Consider the following 20118-nt stretch of genomic DNA (forward strand, 5'->3'; position numbering starts at 1 on the left):
TATTTATGTGTTGAATCCTAGAACCGGCAATCCCAATTATTTGAGTACCCTTGACCTCTGCATAATTTGGCATATAGTGAACCAAATTGAGTTTAATCTTGCTTATTTTATGTCAAACAAATCATGAGATGGAAGCCACCTTATAAGCTACCCTACGCTCATCTTCTAAATGGTCTATTTAGAGACTTTGGGATACCTTTGGAATCTGAGAAACTTAGAACCAATATGATTCCAATCACTAGCTTGCAAAAAGATGATGATGGTAGAAAGCTTAGATTTGAGCAAGGTGCTAGCTCCAAAGATAGTGCAAGTGGCACTTTAAATGCTGAAGGTATTTTGGAGGAAGTGAACAATTTGAGAGAATTTGTTGAGATGGAACTTGGAGAGCTACAAAAGTTTAGAAGTTTTCAAACTATTCTCATGAATGCTCTTGACTCCAAGGTTGATGGATCTTTGATGCTAATGTACAAGATTGTTGAAGAGTTGTTTAAAATCAAAGTCCATTTGGGTATTTCAACCACTGAGGTCGAGAAACCAAGAAGGTTGCTATCGTTCTGCTCTCTAGCCGAGAAAGTGAAAGAAAAGGAGAAAGAGAAAGAAATAGAAGAAGAAGAAGAAATGTAAGAGGAAGAGGAAGAAGAAGAAATGTAAGAAGAGGAAGAGAAAGAAATCAAGAAGAAGAAGAGAAAGAGGAAGAAAAGGAAGAAGAGGAAAAGTCAAGGTAAAAAGATGAAGATGAATCTGATGATGAGAATTGTACTGGAGGCAGAAAAGAGGGAAGTGGAAAAGATAAGAGTGACTCGTAGTCCAAGCGTAACTCGAGACACTGCCTCCTGCTGCTCCTGCAAAAGGAAAGGGCAAAACAGCTCAAAAGGAACAGAAACGCAAACAGAAAGAGGAAACTGGTAAACCCACTGGCAAAAAGACTAAAACTGGCAAAAAGTCTGCAGCTGAGTCTGGTACTACTGAGTTAGCAGCTGGGCCTATTGTTCCTTTGACACCCTAATGCAATTGGTCTGCAATTCTTCAAACTTTGAGTGACAAACCTATCAAGCCCAAAAAGTCAAAATGGGTGCTCCAAAACCAATCGTAAGAAGTTCTAGGTCGAAAGGATGAACTGAATTTTAATTGAATTTTGTCTAACAATTCATTAGTTTGCTACTTAGTCCGCTATTTTTGATTTTTATGAACTTTTAATTAGATTGGTATATCATTTACTATTTTGATCGCTTATTCACTGCACTTAAACTGAATTTTGACTTATTCACACATGCATGATTTCTCCCATATTCTTTTGATGCTGACAAAAAGGGGGAGAAAAGTAATGAATGGTAATCTTGATACTTGATATAGTTTGTGATTACTTGTGGATAACATAGTTTGTGCATATGGTTGATATAGTTTTATGGTTGTGTATATTGTTGATATCACTTGTGAATGATATATACAGTTTGTGATTAGTGTGTATATTGTGCATATTTAGTTAGTATATTTAGTCACACTTGACTCCTTAAGAAAATGCTTATGGATGTTTTATTGAAATTATTAAGGGGGAGTTATTTGTGATTAATTGTTGATATAAGCACATACGTAGGGGGAGTTATTCTCACATACACATTCATACACATACTCACACTTATTGACATTTACTTGGTGATTCAATTGAGTTTTGTCATCATCAAAAAGGGGGAGATTGTTGACCCCACAAGCTCAAAGGAGCATAGATTTTGATGATACCAAAACTCAACTAGAATCAAACTAACATTGTTTTAAGTGTTGTGTATCTCAAAGAAGAAGGACAAAAGGATTTTATAATGGATTGGTCCTTATGAAGAAAAGATGACATTCTAAGGATAACACAAGACGAAGCAAAAGAGATAAAAGAAGAAAAGGTTACCTTCCAAGGCTGCATTGAAAATCAGATTTGAAGGTACATCTAGTATAGAAGTTAGTTTTATTTCTTAGGATTTCTTGTGAAAAGTATTGAGGAGTAAAAGTCATTGATGCTTATTTTTAATCCATCAAAAGATTTTCTTTTAAATATCACATCGCCCAAAAAGTGTTTGACTATGATTTGGTGTAAAGTTTTATAGTTTTGAAAGTTATGCGTAAAAGTTTTCCGGTATGCTAACCGGTTTGCTACCGATTTTAGTATGCTAACCGGTTTGCTATTTTCTCAAGTACGCTTAATCGCTTGAACTCGCACAACATCGCAGTAAAACGACAAAATAACGGCTATTTTCTTGAAATTCGATTTGTAACGCTCAAATGGGTTCTGCAACGGTAACAAACGCTCCAAAGCTATAAATACACCTTCCTTTGGCCATTTTGCACTTAATGAAAGTCCTCTACTGCTCAAAATCTTTAAAGCTTTCATTCAAAGTGCTCAAAGTGATTTATTGCTCATCATTGGCTTATTTACTCAACTCTTCTTTATAGTTGCGTTGTAATTGAGTGAGAGTGAGTTTTTCAACACATTATTATCATTTGTGAGAGGTCATTCAAGCACCTATTGAAGCTTGGTTGTGATAAGTGTTTGGGATAACACTTGGTAGAAGTGTGAAGCTACTTGTAAAAGCTTTGTTGAGAAGATTTGTAAAGGGCTTTGTCTCTTGCCTTGAAAAGAGAAGAATAGTGGAGTGAAGACTCAAAGTGTGATCTTTGAGAGAGTGGATGTAGGCTAGTTAAAGCCGAACCACTATAAAAATTTCAGTGTTCATTTTCTCAACCCTTGCTCTTTACATTTATGCAATTTTAATTTTATGAATGATATGCTTTTGCTGATATGAAAATTGATATCATATGCTGTTGATTTTGTCATTCGAGAAAAATAGTTTATCGCAAAATTTGGCCGATATCCGATATATTCGCTGGTTATCTCACAGCCGCGATAGGATATCCGGTATAACGCTCTAGTTGCCGTGGATAAAAACGTATTCGCCATCGATATATTTACTGATTATATACAGCTTAACATTGAGTCAACTTGTCAATAGAGCTATATTGTTCATTTTTCACATTAGATAATTTAGTTGAACCTAGCTGCAATTTTCAAAGGTTTTGAGCAAGAACCGAAAATTGTTTTTAAAGTCCAATTCACCCCCCTCTTGGACATATTTTGGGACATCATTTTTTATTAAATATATTAATAAAATAAATATAAAAAAAATCACTCCGTCTCCACAATTTAAAAAATAAATTATATAATCTTTTTATTTTTTAATTTTTGAATTATTTATTTCTATATAAATAGTTTTTCAACTAATAAAAATTTTGAGGGTAAAAAAATAAAAATATAAACATTAATGAATGCATTTTTTCTACGAATTATAGATTTTTCTTGTCGAAACTCAATTCATCGTAAAGTCAAAATATAAATATATTTTTTGTTCTAAGTATATGGTAATCCGAGGTTAGGAAAAAGAAATAAAGAAAGCATTCTTGTTGTGCAACAGAATTTGAAATAGAATGATACAAAATTATCTATAGTTATTGGCCTTGGTCTTCACATAAGGCCTTAGATTTTCCCAGGCTGATCCAAACCACCTCCATTTACCAGCATAGTTTGCAGAGTTTCAAGACAGGAGGCCATCATGCTGATAGCATTACAGTTTCAAGCAATCCCCTGAATCATGCCATTAGTTTTAATGGTGTGGCAAATTTCCTTCTTATCTATAAACCATTTTGGATACGCAAGGGCCGAATTAATGTTGTGAATAATATAGAGTACACAATGTTCTCGCATTAATATACAGGGCTTCAAATCACAGAAACAACCTCTCTGCAAAAGCAAATGGAAGTCTGCAAGTGCATTGCATACAAGGGTAACAAAACTCCTCTATTACAATAGCATTTCTTAAAATCCTTTGACCAATCAATAAAGTGTACCACGTCTAAGCTAGACATCAACCACAAACAAATTATGTGCAGAAGAAAGAGCAAAGCTTCGAACTTGCTTCTTGCACTGGTAAGAGATACACACTCAAAGATTATAATCACATCATTTAGATGTTCAGAAAGCCCTTATCCTTCAAACTTTCAATTGTGTCCTTAAGAGTAACCTCCACAGGAATGAAATCGATACCCAAAGTTTTCACTTTTTCTTTAGATACCTCATATTTTGACACAAAAGGCTTGTCATCTGCACATCTGCTTTATGAAAGGGAAGCAAACAGAACTTTGGTTACATTAGCGTATTTTTTTTTATCAGAGAATTTGTTATTAAATAAAAGAAAGATTTCAAAGAATGCTGATCATGACACTCATAATCCCATAACTTAACTGTCATCTGAATATTATATTAACACATATCTCAGGTAACATGGCATGTTGAATAATTGATCTAAAGGCCACCTGAAGTCTAAATTGACTGGCATTCACTGCAATGCAAATAAAAAATAACTTACCTTTCAGGAAGTCCCAAAGTGGGGTAGTGTTCATGCACAATCTCCAAAACTTCAGAGAAGTGTGTAACCCTTGCAACTAAACAGTATCTGCCACTAGCTGAAGGTCTTTCAAAAGCTTGAATATGTGCATTTGCAACATCTCGAACATCAACCAATCTAAGGTTCTCATTTGGAAATATCTGAGCTCCTGCACATAAAAAAGAGGGGATGATTTTTTTTTTCCTGGGAGGGGGGTTTGGGGGGGAAGGAGAGAGAGAGAGAGAGAGAGAGAGAGAGAGAGGAGTTTTGACCTGCCAATGATATAAAATTTGTAATTTAACTTCATGGTTAACTGAAGGGCCCAATTACCATAGGATAAATGCAAGGTTTATCACATCAGAAAAGGATTCATGCAGTCTCAAACTAGACTTTTCTTTCTGGAAGGTTGCTAGCTAGAATGATGAATTTGAGAGACAGGAAATGCACCTTATGTATGCTTGAATTTGACATGGAAGCAAATTATAAAATTATCAATAATTGGAGAAGAGTACCATTTATGTTGTTCAAAATCACCTCCAAAGTGAGATTAATAGTTGGCTGCAAGAAAGGACCAATCACCCATCCTGGATGCAGTGTAACCAAGTCAATTCCATTTTCTTTTGCAAATTTCCAAGCAACATCCTCAGCTAAGGTTTTTGAAACAGCATACCAAATCTGGAAAGAACCAAAAATAGATTAACCCCAAAAGAAGGATGTACATGATTCAAAGAAACCAAATAACTAGAAAAAGAGATATAAAACACCTTCTTTTCCTGACAAAAAGCTCTATCGGAAAACCAGGTCTCATCAACAACCACATCAGGGCTGAGAGGTTTTCCATTGAACATTACTGTTGTCATAGAAGATGTTATAACCACTCTTTTGATAGAAGGAACTTTTGCACATGACTTAAGAACATTCAGCGTTCCCTTCACTGCTGGTTCAAGCAAATCTGCCTGAAATGACAACACAGAAATATGAAATCATGGACAATTTTATGAACTTTGCCATCAAGCACTATGCAATTTAATCAGTGCGGGATGTCATTATGGCTTTATATGTTCTTATTTCTTCCTGTACTGTTATTGATTTCTACATTAAAACAAAAGTGATAACTAAATAGCAAACCGCGTCAAGTTTACCTCAGGGTTACTCGTTGAAAGAATCACAGGTGAAGCTGTGTGAAATACACCACCACAACCATCAATAATTCCATCAAAAGATCCCTCTTCCACTAAATTTGCTTTGAACAAGTGAAGCCTTTCTTTGGCTCCATCAAGAGCAAGCAAGTGTTCCGTTTTCTTAGGATCCTCTGCCAAATGCATAAAATAGGTCAATGAACAAAGAGAAAACCTAAAACCCAAATTCATCTACAAAGAAATTTCATTAACAAAAACTAAAATTCTAATTATCAAAACAAAAACTAAAACTCTTTTGATATAATTAGTTAAAACCACAAGTAACCTATTTTGTGTAGACCATTTCAAGAAAACCTCAATAGTCATCAACCAAGAGTTGAAGTGGGAATCTAGCTGTGGATGATGCAGTGCCAAGAAAATAGAACACGACCCAGAATCTAAAAACATAAAGATTAATGAAATTGACAGTTCTAATCTCAAAACAGATTACCAAAGAAATCATAAGTGAGAGAGATAGAAACCCAGAATCCAAAAACTCTAAATAATGCAAAACAATAACAAACATTAAGCACAAAAGAAAACCCAAAAGAGAAAGGGATGATACTGACTTGGATCACGAACAGTGGCTTTAACTGTATAACCTCGCAGAAGTAAGAGCTTGACCAACCATGAAGCTATGAAACCTGCGCCTCCTGTTACACACACTACCCTTCCTTCTCCACTCATTCTATCTCTTTCAGAAGCTTCCCCTCCACAAAGTCTTAAGTGCAGAAACATATGTCGACAAAAGCTTGATTGTAGTAATCGGACACATGGCGTAAGCTATGAGCTAGCAGTAGATGTTCTTTCTCATTTTAAATTATATATATATATATATATATATATATATATATATATATATAAAATTAAATCGCCTTAATTTTATAATTTAATTTAATTTTTTATAATTTAATTTAATTTTATATTTTTAAATTTTTATTATTTTAATTAAAAATGATTGAATCAAATCAAACTAAATTACTTTATTAATTTTTTAAATTAATTTATTTTTATATAAAATTTATGAATTATATATATTATTTAACTTCATTGATTAATGATTATTAAGTTTAAATTAATATCAAAATTAAATTAAATAATTTAAAAATTAAGTCTAAATTAAAAATTTATCAAATTCAAAAATTAATCAATTCAAACCGAATCAAATCAAAATAAAGCAGTTTAGTTCAATTTAATTTTTTATTTATTATGATTCTATTTAATTTTTAAAATATGATAATTTGATTAATTCAATTTTAATAATTCAATTCAATTCAATTTGAACCGAATCCTCAGGACAAAAAAAAATGAGTTGAAACATGGACTTACTTTACGAGCTTAAGGGAGCCTAACGAATACCTAGGCTCACATGTCGCCGTGACAAAATCACGTATGCTACATTGAATATAAACCCATTACATCTATTGGGCCTAAGGGCCCAGAGTGATATGTTGCGACTTTCGATTCTATTTTAATTCAAACCGGTTTAAAACAATTCAATGGTTGATTTTTTTTAATTTTTTCCTTTTTTAAATAAATATGTAAATTCAAATCAAACCTGAATCGTCCAATCTAATTCAAAGGAGACAGTTTCAATCATATTCAGAGGTATTAACCTCTAGTTTGATTTTGATCTTGAATTAAACCAGGCTAGTTCTCACCTGATTTAAAATTCGAACAGTAGCAGGATCTATATGTACCAAAGCGCAAACGATTACTAGAAATTGGTCAGTTCAGTTCTAGACCAAAACCGGTTGGTTCGATTCTGAACCAAAACCATATTTTTTAATTGAAAAAATTTTCAACTATTAAATTTCATCAAATCAAAATTAAATTGAACCCAACCGAAACTGCAATGAATTTTGCAACTAAAACTCAAACTAAAGATCTCACAGATTTGAAGACAACTCCAGTACCACTGAGCTTAATCCTATGTATATTTTTCATTACATTAAAATCTGCTTTCAATTCAAATGTGTTCCTATCAATATGGCCCCCAGAGAGCTCAAAGCTAGCACAAGCACCCCTTAAGAAGTAACTGGTTACATCCTGCATGCACCTTATAAGAAACAGAAGCTTATATAAATGAAGACATTTAGGAAAACTAAATAAATCACACTACTCAAAAATTAAGAAAGCCTCTCTCTTTCAAGCTTTCAATGATGTTTTTAGCAGTAACCTCCAAAGGAGTGAAGTCCACACCCAAGTCTTTTGCCTTCTCTTTAGATACCTCATATTTTGGCACAAAAGGCTTGTCATCTACACATCTGCTTGCAAAAGAAAACCATAACAGTAACAGATTTTTGTTTAAAATTGTGTGATTTAAACTGAGAAATTGCAAAACAAATTATAAGATCTTTCTTTTCAGGAAGTGGTAGTGTTGGGTACTGTTTGCACAGAATCTTAAAGAACTCAGACAAGTGTGCTACTTGTCCAATTAAACAGTATCTGCCACTAGTTGAAGATCTTTCAAAAGCTAAAATATGTGCATTTGCAACATCTCTAACATCAACAGATCTTAAAGTCTCATTTGGAAATGTTTGACTTGCACGTAAAAAGACAATTGCTTCCATCAAACAGATTCATGAAGGATTGCAGTAGTTGCATATGCAACATCCACAACTGAGAAGAGTACCAATTATGTAGTTCAAAATAATCTTCATAGTGAGATTCAGAGTTGGCTGGAAGACAGGACCGATCACAAACCCTGGATGTATTGTAACCAAGTCAATTCCATTTTCATTTGCAAATTTCCAAGCAGCATCCTCTGCTAAGGTTTTTGATAGCATATACCAATGCTGGAAAGCACGGAAAAAGGTTAGTATTCTAACTTCTCAGTGAGTGTTTTTGACAATGATCTGAATAATATCAGATTCAACACAAGCAACCAATTCATACATGTTAGAAGAAAGAATACAAGTAATGAAGGAAAGGATTGTGTATTTATCTGTGTCTTATTTACAGAGATATTACATCTATTTATACATGAGAATATAAGCTAATTTAGATAAAAATAATAATTGTTGTAATTATGCTACACATATCTCCTATAATCATGCTAATTGCTGTAATTATACTAACACCCCCCCCTCCCCTCAAACTCAAGGTGGTAGCACAGGTGCCAACTTGAGTTTGCTTAAGAGATCCTGAAAGCGAGTGGGAGGATGCATTTTGGTGAATATATCAGCAGTTTGGCTGACAGAGGAGACAGAAATCAAACATATGGTGCCATGAGCAACATGATGATATACAAAATGACAATCAATTTCGATGTGTTTGGTACGCTCATGAAATACATCATTATGAGAAATCTGTATGACACTTTTATTATCGCAATGAAGCAATGTAGCAGAAGAATGAGTGACACTCAAATCAGTTAATAACCACCGTAATCAAAGTAATTCAGATGTAGCATCAACAAGAGCACGATATTCAGATTCTGTGCTAGAACGTGCAACAACAGTTTACTTTTTGCTATGCCAAGAGATAAGAGAATTACCCAAGAAGAAATAATAACCAGTTGTAGAGCGACGATATGTCAGATCACTAGCCCAATCAGCATCAGAGTAGCCAGATAATACTAGGGAGGAGGTAGCAGAAAAGTGCAAACCATGAAAAAGAGTGCCTTTGATATAATGAAGGATTCGAAGTACTACAAAGAAATGAGTTGAGCGAGGAGCAAACATAAACTGGCTGACCAGATGAACAACATATGAAATATCAGGTCGAGTAACTGTGAGATAAATAAGACTCCCGAAAAGCTGTCGATATAAAGTAGGATCATCAAGAGGAGTGCCATTAAGAGGTGTAAGTTTGCAATTGAGCCCCAACGGGGTTGATACTACTTTGCTATCAGTGATGCCTGTTCGAGAAAGTAAGTCGGATGCATATTTGGCTTGAGATAGATAATAGCCATCAGAATTTTGAGAAACTTCAAGACCCAAAAAATAGCTGAGAGAACCCAGGTCTTTCATTTCAAAATGTTGATTGAGATAATGTTGTAACTCTGAAATACTAGATGAATCATCTCCTGTTATTATCATATCATCAATATAAAGCAACAGAAGAACAATACCACTGTCAGTTCGACGAGTGAATAATGCAGAATCATGTGGACTAGAGAGAAAACCAAGTTGAGCAAGAGTGGAACTAAATTTGGCAAACCAGGCCCTGGGAGCTTGTTTTAATCCATATAAGGCTCGCTGAAGTTTGCAAACCTTATGAGGAGAATGATAACCAAGAGGAGGATGCATATAAACCTCTTCTGTTAAATCACCATGAAGAAAAGCATTTTTGACATCCATCTGGAAAAGTTTCCATTTACAAACTCCAGCAATAGCTAAGAGACTGCGAATAGATGTTAATCGGGCCACTGGAGCAAAAGTTTCTTCATAGTCGATACCATACTTTTGAGTGTACCCTTTAGCTATTAAGCGAGTTTTGTAGCGTTCAATAGTTCCATCAGAACGGGTCTTGATTTTGTAAATCCATTTGCAACCAATAGGGGTCTTGTTTGGTGGAAGATCAACTAAATCCCAAGTATGAGTTTTCTCTAAAGCTTGAAGTTCGTCAGTCATAGCTTGCTGCCAAAGAGGGTCAGTACTTGCCTCACGATAAGAACGAGGCTCATGAAGGGTTGCAATAGTAGAGTAACAGTGAAAATCAGAAAGATAATGAGGAGTTTCTCTTACACGAGTAGAACAATGAAGAGTAGTGCTAGGAGGAGATGCAGGCGCAGGTACTGGATCAACAACTGGTGCAGATTCAACAGGGGCAGGTGTAGTTGGGCTAATATTGAGCACATCACAATCACCTGGATCAGGACTTGGAAACAGCTCTTTGGAGGAGTCAGTGAAAAATAGAGAGTCAGTATTGACAGAGTGATGAAATTTGGAAAGAGAAGAGAATATAGTATTGTCCCAAAAGGTAACATGACGAGAGATGCGTAACTTACTAGAAACAGGATCCTAATAACGATACCCTTTGTGTTCAATGCCATAACCAAGAAAACAACATAGACGAGCACAGGGTTCTAATTTGGTATGTTCATGAGGTTGTAAAAGAACAAAAGAAACACATCCAAAAGGTTTAAGGATGGAATAGTCAGGAGGTTGTCCAAACAATTTTTCAAAAGGAGATAAATTATGAAGAACCAAGGTAGGAAGACGATTAATAATATAAACAGCATAAAGAGCTGCTTCTCCCCAAAATTTTTTTGGACATGAGGCAGAAAGAAGAAGAGTACGTACAGAATTAAGAATATGGCGATGCTTGCGCTCGGCTCGCCCATTGTGTTGAGAGGTGTGAGGACAAGAACGTTGAACAACGGTGCCTTGTTGACTAAGAAACTGAAGTAAAGAAAAATCCTGATATTCCATGGCATTGTCTGTTCAGAGAATTTTAATGTCACAAGAGAACTGAGTTTTAATCATTTTTGTAAATGTGATGTAAATTTGTGATAACTCAGATCGATGTTTCAAAAAATATATCCAAGTAAACCGAGAATAATCATCAATAAATATCACAAAATAACGAAAACCATTTATTAAAGAAATAGGAGAAGGACCCCAAATGTTAGAATGAATTAAACCAAAAGGAGTGTCTGAAGTAGTATTATTATGAGAAAAAGATAATGCAGGTTGTTTTGAAAGCTGACAATTTAAACAATTAAATGACTCAAATTTAGTAGATCCTAATAATCCACGAGAAATTAAAGGTTGAATTTTACTGGCAGAAGCATGACCAAGACGAAGATGCAATTGGTGAATGGAGGAATTAGGGATTGTAGCTGTAGACACAAATCTCTGAGGAAGATGTAAAGATGCAAGCTCAAATAATCAACCCACTCTACGACCCTTCCCAAGAATCTGTCCCGTTTGTGGATCCTGTACCTGGACACCATGGGGAGAAAAAATAACATTTAGTCCTTTTTCATACAACTGACCAACAAAAATAAGATTGAGTGCCAAATTAGGGATATAATAGGTGTCAGGGAGATGAAGATTTAAGGTAGACACATGACCAGTATGTGTGATGTTTATTTTAGTACCATTTGCAGTATGGATTGGTGGTAAGGAAGATACAGGTTTTGCAGAAGATAAGAATTTAAGATTAGTGGTCATATGATTACAACATGCAGAGTCAAAAAGCCAATAAGAATTACCCGGAGTGGCAGACATGGTAGCGGGAGAATTAGAAGAGATAAACTGTTTGAATAGTGCCTCAAGATCACTGATGGTGATGGCAGTAGAGCCCTCAGTAGCAGCAACAGTAGTGACAGAGGAAGATCCAGGCTTTGAGACATTCTTGAATTTAGAATGCCCTCCTTTTGGTCTTGGAGGACGTGTGGGACAATGTTCAAGAATATGACCGTAACCATGACAATATCTGCATTCTATAGTAGGACAATATGCAAAAGCATGACCAATTTGATTACAATTCTTACAGAGTTGATTGCCAGATTTCTGATGTGAGGATCGAGTAGTTGCAAGAGCAGTTTCAAATTGAGGAGTTTTATCCAAACTGAGACGAGTCTCTTAAAAAATAATCTCTTGAATAGCAGTATCCAATGATGGGAGTGGATTTCGATGTAGCAGGGACGCTCGAACGGCCTCATATTCTGATCGAAGAGCCATTAGAACTTGAATGAGATGAAGATGATCTTCACTGATTTTGGCCTGAGATATTTGATTCCAAATGGGTTGGACCTGGGCAAGAAAATCATTCACAGATTGACCTGCTTCTTGTTTCAGATTATGAAGAGTAGTCCACAACTGATAATAGTGGGCAAGTCCAGTGGTCTGATATCGATTAGCCAAAAAATCCTAGATTTCTTTGGCAGAGTCATAATTAGCAAATTGGATGTGGATGGACGAGACAGAGGTATTACGAAACTAGGTGATGATCTAATGATTTTTACTATCCCAATCCTCAAGACGGTCAGCAAATTTTGCATCAGTTTCATCGTTCTCTCTTGTCGGCGTAGTGATATCTCCGATAACAACACGCTAAAGCTTGCGACCTATCAAAAAACTTTTCATTCTTTGAACTCAAAGATTATAGTTGGAACCAGTCAGAATTGTTGCAATAAGTCTTGAAATATCAGATTTCTCCATTGATAACAAGATGAGAAGAAAAAAAATGGTATAATAACAGGAATGAAAGAATGAAACAGAACATGTTGTAGAGAGAGAAGAGAGACCCCAGAAACCAGAAATAAAAGCTTTACGGCTCTGATACCATGTTAGAAGAAAGAATATAAGTAATGAAGGAAATGATTGTGTATTTATCTGTGTCTTATTTACAGAGATATTACATCTATTTATACATGAGAATATGAGCTAATTTAGACAAGAATAATAATTGCTGTAATTATGCTACACAAATCTCCTATAATCATGCTAATTGCTGTAATTATGCTACACAAAATCTCCTATAATCATACTAATTGCTGTAATTATGCTAACAATACATAGAGTTTTAAATCACAAGGTTAGTGTTTTTAACTTTTGATGCTTGCACTTGCTGATGAAGGTAAACCAGAACAGGCCACATCCTCTCATATCGGAAGAAATTATATGCTATCACTATGATAGCATATAATTGCTCTTCATATTGCTAGTACAAACCATTTTCATTTATGGTGGAAAACTTAACCATGAAATTTGAGAACTTTTCAAAATTAGGAAGGGAAGCGGAGAACTTTGTAAAAGAAATAATAATATACCTTATTTTCGTTGGAGAAAGTAGGATCAGAAAACCAAGTCTCATCAACTACCACATCAGGGGTAAGAGGTTTTCCATTGAACAATACTGTTGAGATAGAAGAAGTTACAACCACTCTCTTGATAAAAGGGACTTTCACACACGATTGAAGAACGTTTAGTGTTCCCTTAACTGCAGGTTCAAGCAATACATTCTGAAATGTGGATAACCTAGAAACTATGACCATGAACTTAGCCACTAACGTACCATGTAAGATAAATGTGATTGAAAAATGCAACAAAAGTACCTGTGGGTCATCTGTTAAAGGAATTACAGGAGAAGCAGTGTGAAATACACCTTCACATCCATCAACTGCTGAATCAAAAGTTCCTTCTTCTACTAAATTTGCCTTGAACAACTGAAGTCTGTCTTTAGCTCCATCGAGTGCAAGCAAATGTTCTGTTTGCTTAGGATCATCTACAACATTCACAAACGAAATTATTCTATGAATTGATAAATAGATATAGAAGAGGGAGAGCATTTCTTGGAAATGCAGTCTTCTTCTGGGCAAAGTGCAGTAGTTTATATAATCAGCTACGATAAGAAATGAAGAATTCCATCAAGAGAACATAATATTACTATCCCTGTGATTAGTAAACAGTTCATTAACAAAGTGCTTTTGGCAAACAAAACAATACTAATACCCAATTGGTAACCTCATATTGCCCATACCAAATCAAGAAAATCTCAATAGGAATCAAGCTATGAAAATTGAACCTTGGATTATATTAGGCTAATCACCTAGAACCTAAAAACTCCTAAATTCTTCAGAAAACCACTAAAAATCAAACTCACTTGCCCACTCGAGCTATTTGGAGACAACCACAAAAAGAGAGAGATTATACTGTGTTAAGAAAACTAAATCAGACCCAGAATCTAATCACTCAAAATTGTGCACAAAACCACAAAAATACACTGACTTGACCACATCAAGCTCAAAGTACAAGTATCTAAAAGAGAGAGATAACTTACTCAGATCAAGAACAGTAGCTTTAACTATGTAACCTCACTGGAGTAAAAGCTTGACCAGCCATGAAGCTATATAACCTAACCCTCCAGTTAGACACACCATCCTTCCTTCTCCACTCATAATGTCGCTTTCCTCTATCCCTTACTCTCAGAAGAAGCAATATGACACAGACACTAGGGGTGGCCACGGTTCAGAAACCGCCGGTTATAGGTCATGAATCGCCGGTTTAGGTTCAATGAAATTATGAACTTGAACTAAACCGCTAGGGGACGGTTTGGAAGACGGTTCCTGAACCGCCGGTTTCGGTTTGAGCCCCGGTTTAAAACGGTTTGAAGGGCGGTTCAAAAAAGAACGGTTCAAGACAGTTTGGAGGACGGTTTGGAAGCAGTTTAGGGATGGTTTAAGAGTAGCTTAGACAAAAAAAATTAGAGAAAAATTTTATTGATTCAAAATTTAAGTTATATTTGTAAAAATATTTTAATTTTTCTTAGAAATCTTTCAATCAAAATAAAATAAGAAAAAAAAAAGAAAGAAAATAATTTATCTTTAAGAAAAATTTAATAAATAAATACTTGAACCTGATTAAAAAACTAGAGATGAAATTAATTTTTTTTAAAGAAATTAGCAAAAATTGCATGAACTTAATTTTGCCTAAATATCCCTTTAGGATTTAGAGGAATAAAAATTTTTAGTTCTATTACTTGCCTTTTTTTAAAAATTATATAATAATTGATAATTAAAAAGAATAAAAGAGAAAAAAAAAATAAAATATAGGGTATTGGAAATTTTATTGAGGATTTAAAGTAATAACAAAGTAATTGAGATAGTATTGAAAATTTCAGTAAGTATATAAAATAATAAAGTAGGAAAATTGAGAGAGTATTAGAAATTAAAATGAGTATAGAAAATAATTATTTAGAGAATTTGAGAAAAATTGAAAAAATATTAAGAATTGAAGAAAATGCAGAGAATAATTGTGTAGAGAATTAATGATATATATAAATGAATTAGGAGTGAGGTAACATATTTATTGAATTTTTTTATATTTAAATCGCCAGTTTAATCCGGTTCGAAATCGTCGGTTCAATCCGATTCGAAACGGCCGGTTCACTGTTCTTAAAAAATATGAACCTGAACCAAACCGCAGAAGGACGATTTCGGTCTGATTCAAAGTCGGTTCTTGTTTTGACCGAACCGGTCCGGTTTTGAACCGGACCGTGCCACCCCTAACAGACACAGTCTCTACTCACTACTATATATGTACACCATAAGCCTAAAATGGCAAATGAAGGAAAACGAAAGTTGTCCGGTAAATTTCACCCCCTTGTAGTATTTTATTTCAGTCAACTTTAATTTGTCAAATTAAAATCCTCCACTTTAGTTTTATTTAAAAAAAAAAAATCCTTAACCTGTAAGTTTTTAAGTGTTTTTTTTTCAACTTAACATTGGATTATTTATAAATTATTATTTATAGTTTTATATTTTTTTATTCTTTTATATAAAATAAAATATTATATATTTAATAAAATATTATTTTAAAATTTAAATATTATTATTATTATTATTTATTATTATCAATGCTATAAATTAAATTTCAATATAACAATAAATGATAAATAACATATATAGTTAATAATTTTGTTTATAAATTTAGTTAAATAAAATAATTTTATTGATAGTAATTATTAATTAATTTAATGATAAAGAAAAAAGAAAAAAAGAAAGAAGAGAGGACGAAAAGATAATTTTATATTTTCTATCATGAAAATTTATTGTTGTAGGTTAAAAGGGTTATTTTTAAAATAAAATTAAAAAATAAAAATTTTATTTTAATAAATTAAAATTAAATAATTAAAATAAAATAACCACAAGTTGAAGGATAATTAGTGCAACTGACCAACTTACCCTAGTACTAGGTTGTGGTTTCTGTTATTGATAAGGTATAGCATGTTTCATGGGCATGTTTCTGATTCCACATTTAAGAATGACAATTGATGGAGATGATGGAAATTGTTTTTTAATTAAATTATTTTATAAGTGTGCGGATCTTTTCAGATGCCCCACATAGAAATATATTTTTTGCTTCTAAGCCCCACTTAAATTTAATATATGAGATTTTACAATAACTGATTATTCTTCCCTAAGAAGAGAGAGAGCGAGAGAGAGAGAGAGAGAGAGAGAGAGTAGTTGATGACTAGTTCTGTTTTTGACGTGCATTCTGAACAAGTATGCTAAAAATAAATGAATTAAAATGGGAGAAATTAGTTTGAATTTGAGGTTTCTATTTAGGGTTTTCTTTAGAAATCAAAACAATACAATAATTTTCTTTAGAAATCAAACAAAATGTACCAAGATATAGAAAACCATGCAAGAATACAACTTTGCTAATGGTAAATGTCAATAATCACAAATCATCTAGACCTCAAAAGAACAACCCTTTTACAGGGACAAGTAACTAAAGTTACAGGAGCTTGAGCTTCACATGTATCACTGAGGCATTTGGGCAACTCACATCACTCAGACACTTAGATCACCTCTCTCTCTTTATAAAGTTTTCAACGGCGTCCTTAATGGTAACCTCCAATGGAGTGAAGTTAAGACCCAAAGCTTTTGCTTTCTCCTTGGATACCTGAAATTTTTGCACAAAAGGCCTGTCATCTGCACATCTGGTTATGAAACAGAGTTTTTGTCAAATTTCTGTTATTTTGTTAGAGAAATTGCTATTATAGATGCAAAAGAATGCTGAACATTTCTTTTGAGCAGCATGTTAGTAAAGCAATCATATATCATAAGTAAAGATTTAGGACCACTATCAATAAACTTCAGCTCAGTGATATTGGAGTCATCTCCATGACTATGAAGTCTGAGTTCAAGTCCCCGCCGGAGCCAATTATACCATAAAAAGAAAAAGATTCAGGACCACTAACTCACTTTTGAGGAAGCTGTAGTGTAGGATATTGTTCATGCAGAATCTTCAAGAACTCAGAGAAATGTGCAACTTGTCCAACTATACAGTATCTGCCACTGGCAGAAGATCTTTCAAAAGCTAGAATATGTGCATATGCAACATCTCTAACATCAACAAATCTAAAGAGTTCATTTGGAAATGTTTGACCTGCAGGAAAAAAAGACTATTATTTCCATCTTATGAATTCTCATAGGATTGCAGTGGTTAGAAGGAAAATTGGTTTCAGCCTGCCAATAAAGCTATTTTCTCGTTGATAGTTTGGAAAGCTTATTTTTAATTATAAAATAAGATAATAAATTGGAAAGCTTACTTTTAATTATAAAATAAGATAATAAATCCTTTTATCTAGCCCATTTTTAAATGTTCCCAAGAGAACAAAAAGCATAAACGTTAAAACATACCCTGTTTTTTATCATCTGTTATTGAAATGTTAAGCAATATATTGAACGCTTATATGTCTAGGACGCATTCTACTGCTACACTTAGAAGTTCTTTAAATGCAATCTAGGTGATGACTGAGCGATATTGCATTCTGTATTTCATGAATGAGTGAATTGCATTCTGCGTAGCCCACAACCATACAGCCCATTTGGCATCCTTATTGACAGCAAAGTAGAAAAAGGTGTCATCCATAGTTGAAGAATGAGTACCTTTTATATGGTTCAGAATCATCTCCACAGAGATATTAAGAGTTGGCTGCAAGAGAGGACCAATCACCCATCCTGGATGTATTGTAACCAAGTCAATTCCATTTTCTTTCGCAAATTTCCAAGCAGCATCCTCAGCTAAGGTTTTTGAAACAGCATACCAAATCTGGAAAGAACCAAAAATAGATTAACCCCAAAAGAAGGACTTATATGATTCAAAGAAACCAAATGACTAGAAAAAGAGAAATAAAACACCTTCTTTTCCTCACAAAAAGCTCTATCGGAAAACCAAGTCTCATCAACAATCACATCAGGGCTGAGAGGTTTTGCATTAAACATTACTGTTGTCATAGAAGATGTTATAACCACTCTTTTGATAGAAGGAACTTTTGCACATGACTTAAGAACATTCAGCGTTCCCTTCACTGCTGGTTCAAACAAATCTGCCTGAAATGACAACACAGAAATATGATATCATGGAAAAATTTTATGAACTTTGCCATCAAACACTATGCAACTTAATCAGTGCGGGATGTCATTATGGCTTTATATGTTCTTATTTCTTCCTGTACTGTTATTGATTTCTACATTAAACAAAAAGTGATAACTACATAGCAACCCGCGTCAAGTTTACCTCAGGGTTATTCGTTGAAAGAATCGCAGGTGAAGCTGTGTGAAATACACCATCACAACCATCAATAATTCCATCAAAAGATCCCTCTTCCACTAAATTTGCTTTGAATAAGTGAAGCCTTTCTTTGGCTCCATCAAGTGCAAGCAAGTGTTCTGTTTTCTTAGGATCCTCTGTCAAATGCATAAAATAGGTCAATGAACAAAGAGAAAACCTAAAACTCAAATTCATCTACAAGGAAATTTCATTAACAAAAACTAAAATTATAATTATCAAAACAAAAACTAAAATTCTTTTGACATAATTAGTTAAATCCACAAGTAACCTATTTTGTGTAGAACATTTCAAGAAAACCTCAATAGTCATCAACCAAGAGATGAAGTGGGAATCTAGCTGTGGATGATGCAGTGCTAAGAAATAGAACACGACCCAGAATCTAAAAACATAAAGATTACTAAAATTGACAGTTCTAATCTCAAAAAAGATTACCAAAGACATCACAAGTGAGAGAGATAGAAACCCAGAATCCAAAAACTCTAAATAATGCAAAACAATAACAAACATTAAGCTCAAAAGAGAACCTAAAAGAGAAAGGGATGATGCTGACTTGGATCACGACCAGTGGCTTTAACTGTATAACCTCGCAGAAGTAAGAGCTTGACCAACCATGAAGCTATGTAACCTGCGCCTCCTGTTACACACACTACCCTTCCTTCTCCACTCATTCTCCCTCTTTCAGAAGCTTCCTCTCCACAGAGTGTTTAGTGCAGAAATATATGTAGACAAAAGCTTGATTATAGTAATCGGGCTCATGGCCTAAGCAATGAGCTAGCAGCAGATGTGTATATATAGCACTAAAAGAGGGGAACTTTTATTTCTTAAAAACAGTGAAAGGTCCCCTCTACTTTTTTTTTTTTTATTTCTTTTTATTTGTCATATATAGCACGTATTGATCGTACAAAAAAAAATTACTTTTACGTTTTTAATTTTAAATGATAGAAGGTAATTGATTTTTTTTCCTTGAAGATGGCAATTCTCATAAATTAAAATATTTTTGTCACATAAAATTCATAAAGAAAAATAATTTCTAAACCCTAATCTATAGATTAAACGATGTTTTTCAATGTTAAATATTAATTTTTACTTTTTTAACTAATACTTGGGCTCACATGTCACTGTGACCTAATCACGCATGCTACGTTGAATGCAAATCTATTACATCTATTGGGCCTAAGGGCCCAGAGTGACATGTTGCAGCTTTCGATTCTATTTTAATTCAAACCGGTTTGAAACAATTCAACGGTTGTTTTTTTTTTTTAATTTTTTCCTTTTTTTAAAGAAATTTGTAAATAGTCGAACCCGAATCATCCAATCTGATTCGAAGGAGACAGTTTCAGTCATATTCAGAGGTATTAACCTCTAGTTTTATTTTGATCTTAAAATAAACTAAGCTAGTTCTCACCTGATTTAAAATTCGAACAGTAACAGGATCTATACGTACCAAAGCGCGGACAATTATTAGAAATTGGTCAGTTC

At 33.9% G+C, this 20118-nt stretch overlaps 3 protein-coding genes across 3 annotated transcripts; all 3 read right to left on the reverse strand.

The window, feature by feature from the left end:
- Positions 1–3682: 3682 nt before the first annotated feature.
- On the reverse strand, positions 3683–6395 carry LOC110659967 (phenylacetaldehyde reductase). The gene is made up of 6 exons (XM_021818087.2): positions 6172–6395; positions 5567–5736; positions 5189–5380; positions 4937–5099; positions 4407–4593; positions 3683–4149 (listed from the first exon to the last, which is right to left on the reverse strand). The coding sequence occupies exons 1-6, from the start codon at positions 6338–6340 to the stop codon at positions 4005–4007; spliced, it is 1026 nt and encodes a 341-aa protein (XP_021673779.2). The 5' UTR covers positions 6341–6395; the 3' UTR covers positions 3683–4004.
- Positions 6396–7521: 1126 nt separating this feature from the next.
- LOC131172655 (cinnamoyl-CoA reductase CAD2-like) lies at positions 7522–8396 on the reverse strand. Its single transcript, XM_058134082.1, has 2 exons — positions 7964–8396; positions 7522–7869 (listed from the first exon to the last, which is right to left on the reverse strand). Exons 1-2 carry the CDS (start codon positions 8173–8175, stop codon positions 7725–7727), a joined length of 357 nt encoding a protein of 118 aa, XP_057990065.1. The 5' UTR covers positions 8176–8396; the 3' UTR covers positions 7522–7724.
- A 3043-nt stretch (positions 8397–11439) lies between these two features.
- LOC131172674 (phenylacetaldehyde reductase-like) lies at positions 11440–19323 on the reverse strand. The gene is made up of 9 exons (XM_058134170.1): positions 19190–19323; positions 18586–18755; positions 18207–18398; positions 17955–18117; positions 17268–17451; positions 16871–17002; positions 13614–13809; positions 13329–13520; positions 11440–11493 (listed from the first exon to the last, which is right to left on the reverse strand). Exons 1-9 carry the CDS (start codon positions 19305–19307, stop codon positions 11440–11442), a joined length of 1401 nt encoding a protein of 466 aa, XP_057990153.1. The 5' UTR covers positions 19308–19323.
- Between the last annotated feature and the right edge of the window lie 795 nt (positions 19324–20118).

Source organism: Hevea brasiliensis, chromosome 14, assembly GCF_030052815.1.
Source record: "Hevea brasiliensis isolate MT/VB/25A 57/8 chromosome 14, ASM3005281v1, whole genome shotgun sequence".
Lineage (NCBI taxonomy): Eukaryota > Viridiplantae > Streptophyta > Magnoliopsida > Malpighiales > Euphorbiaceae > Hevea > Hevea brasiliensis.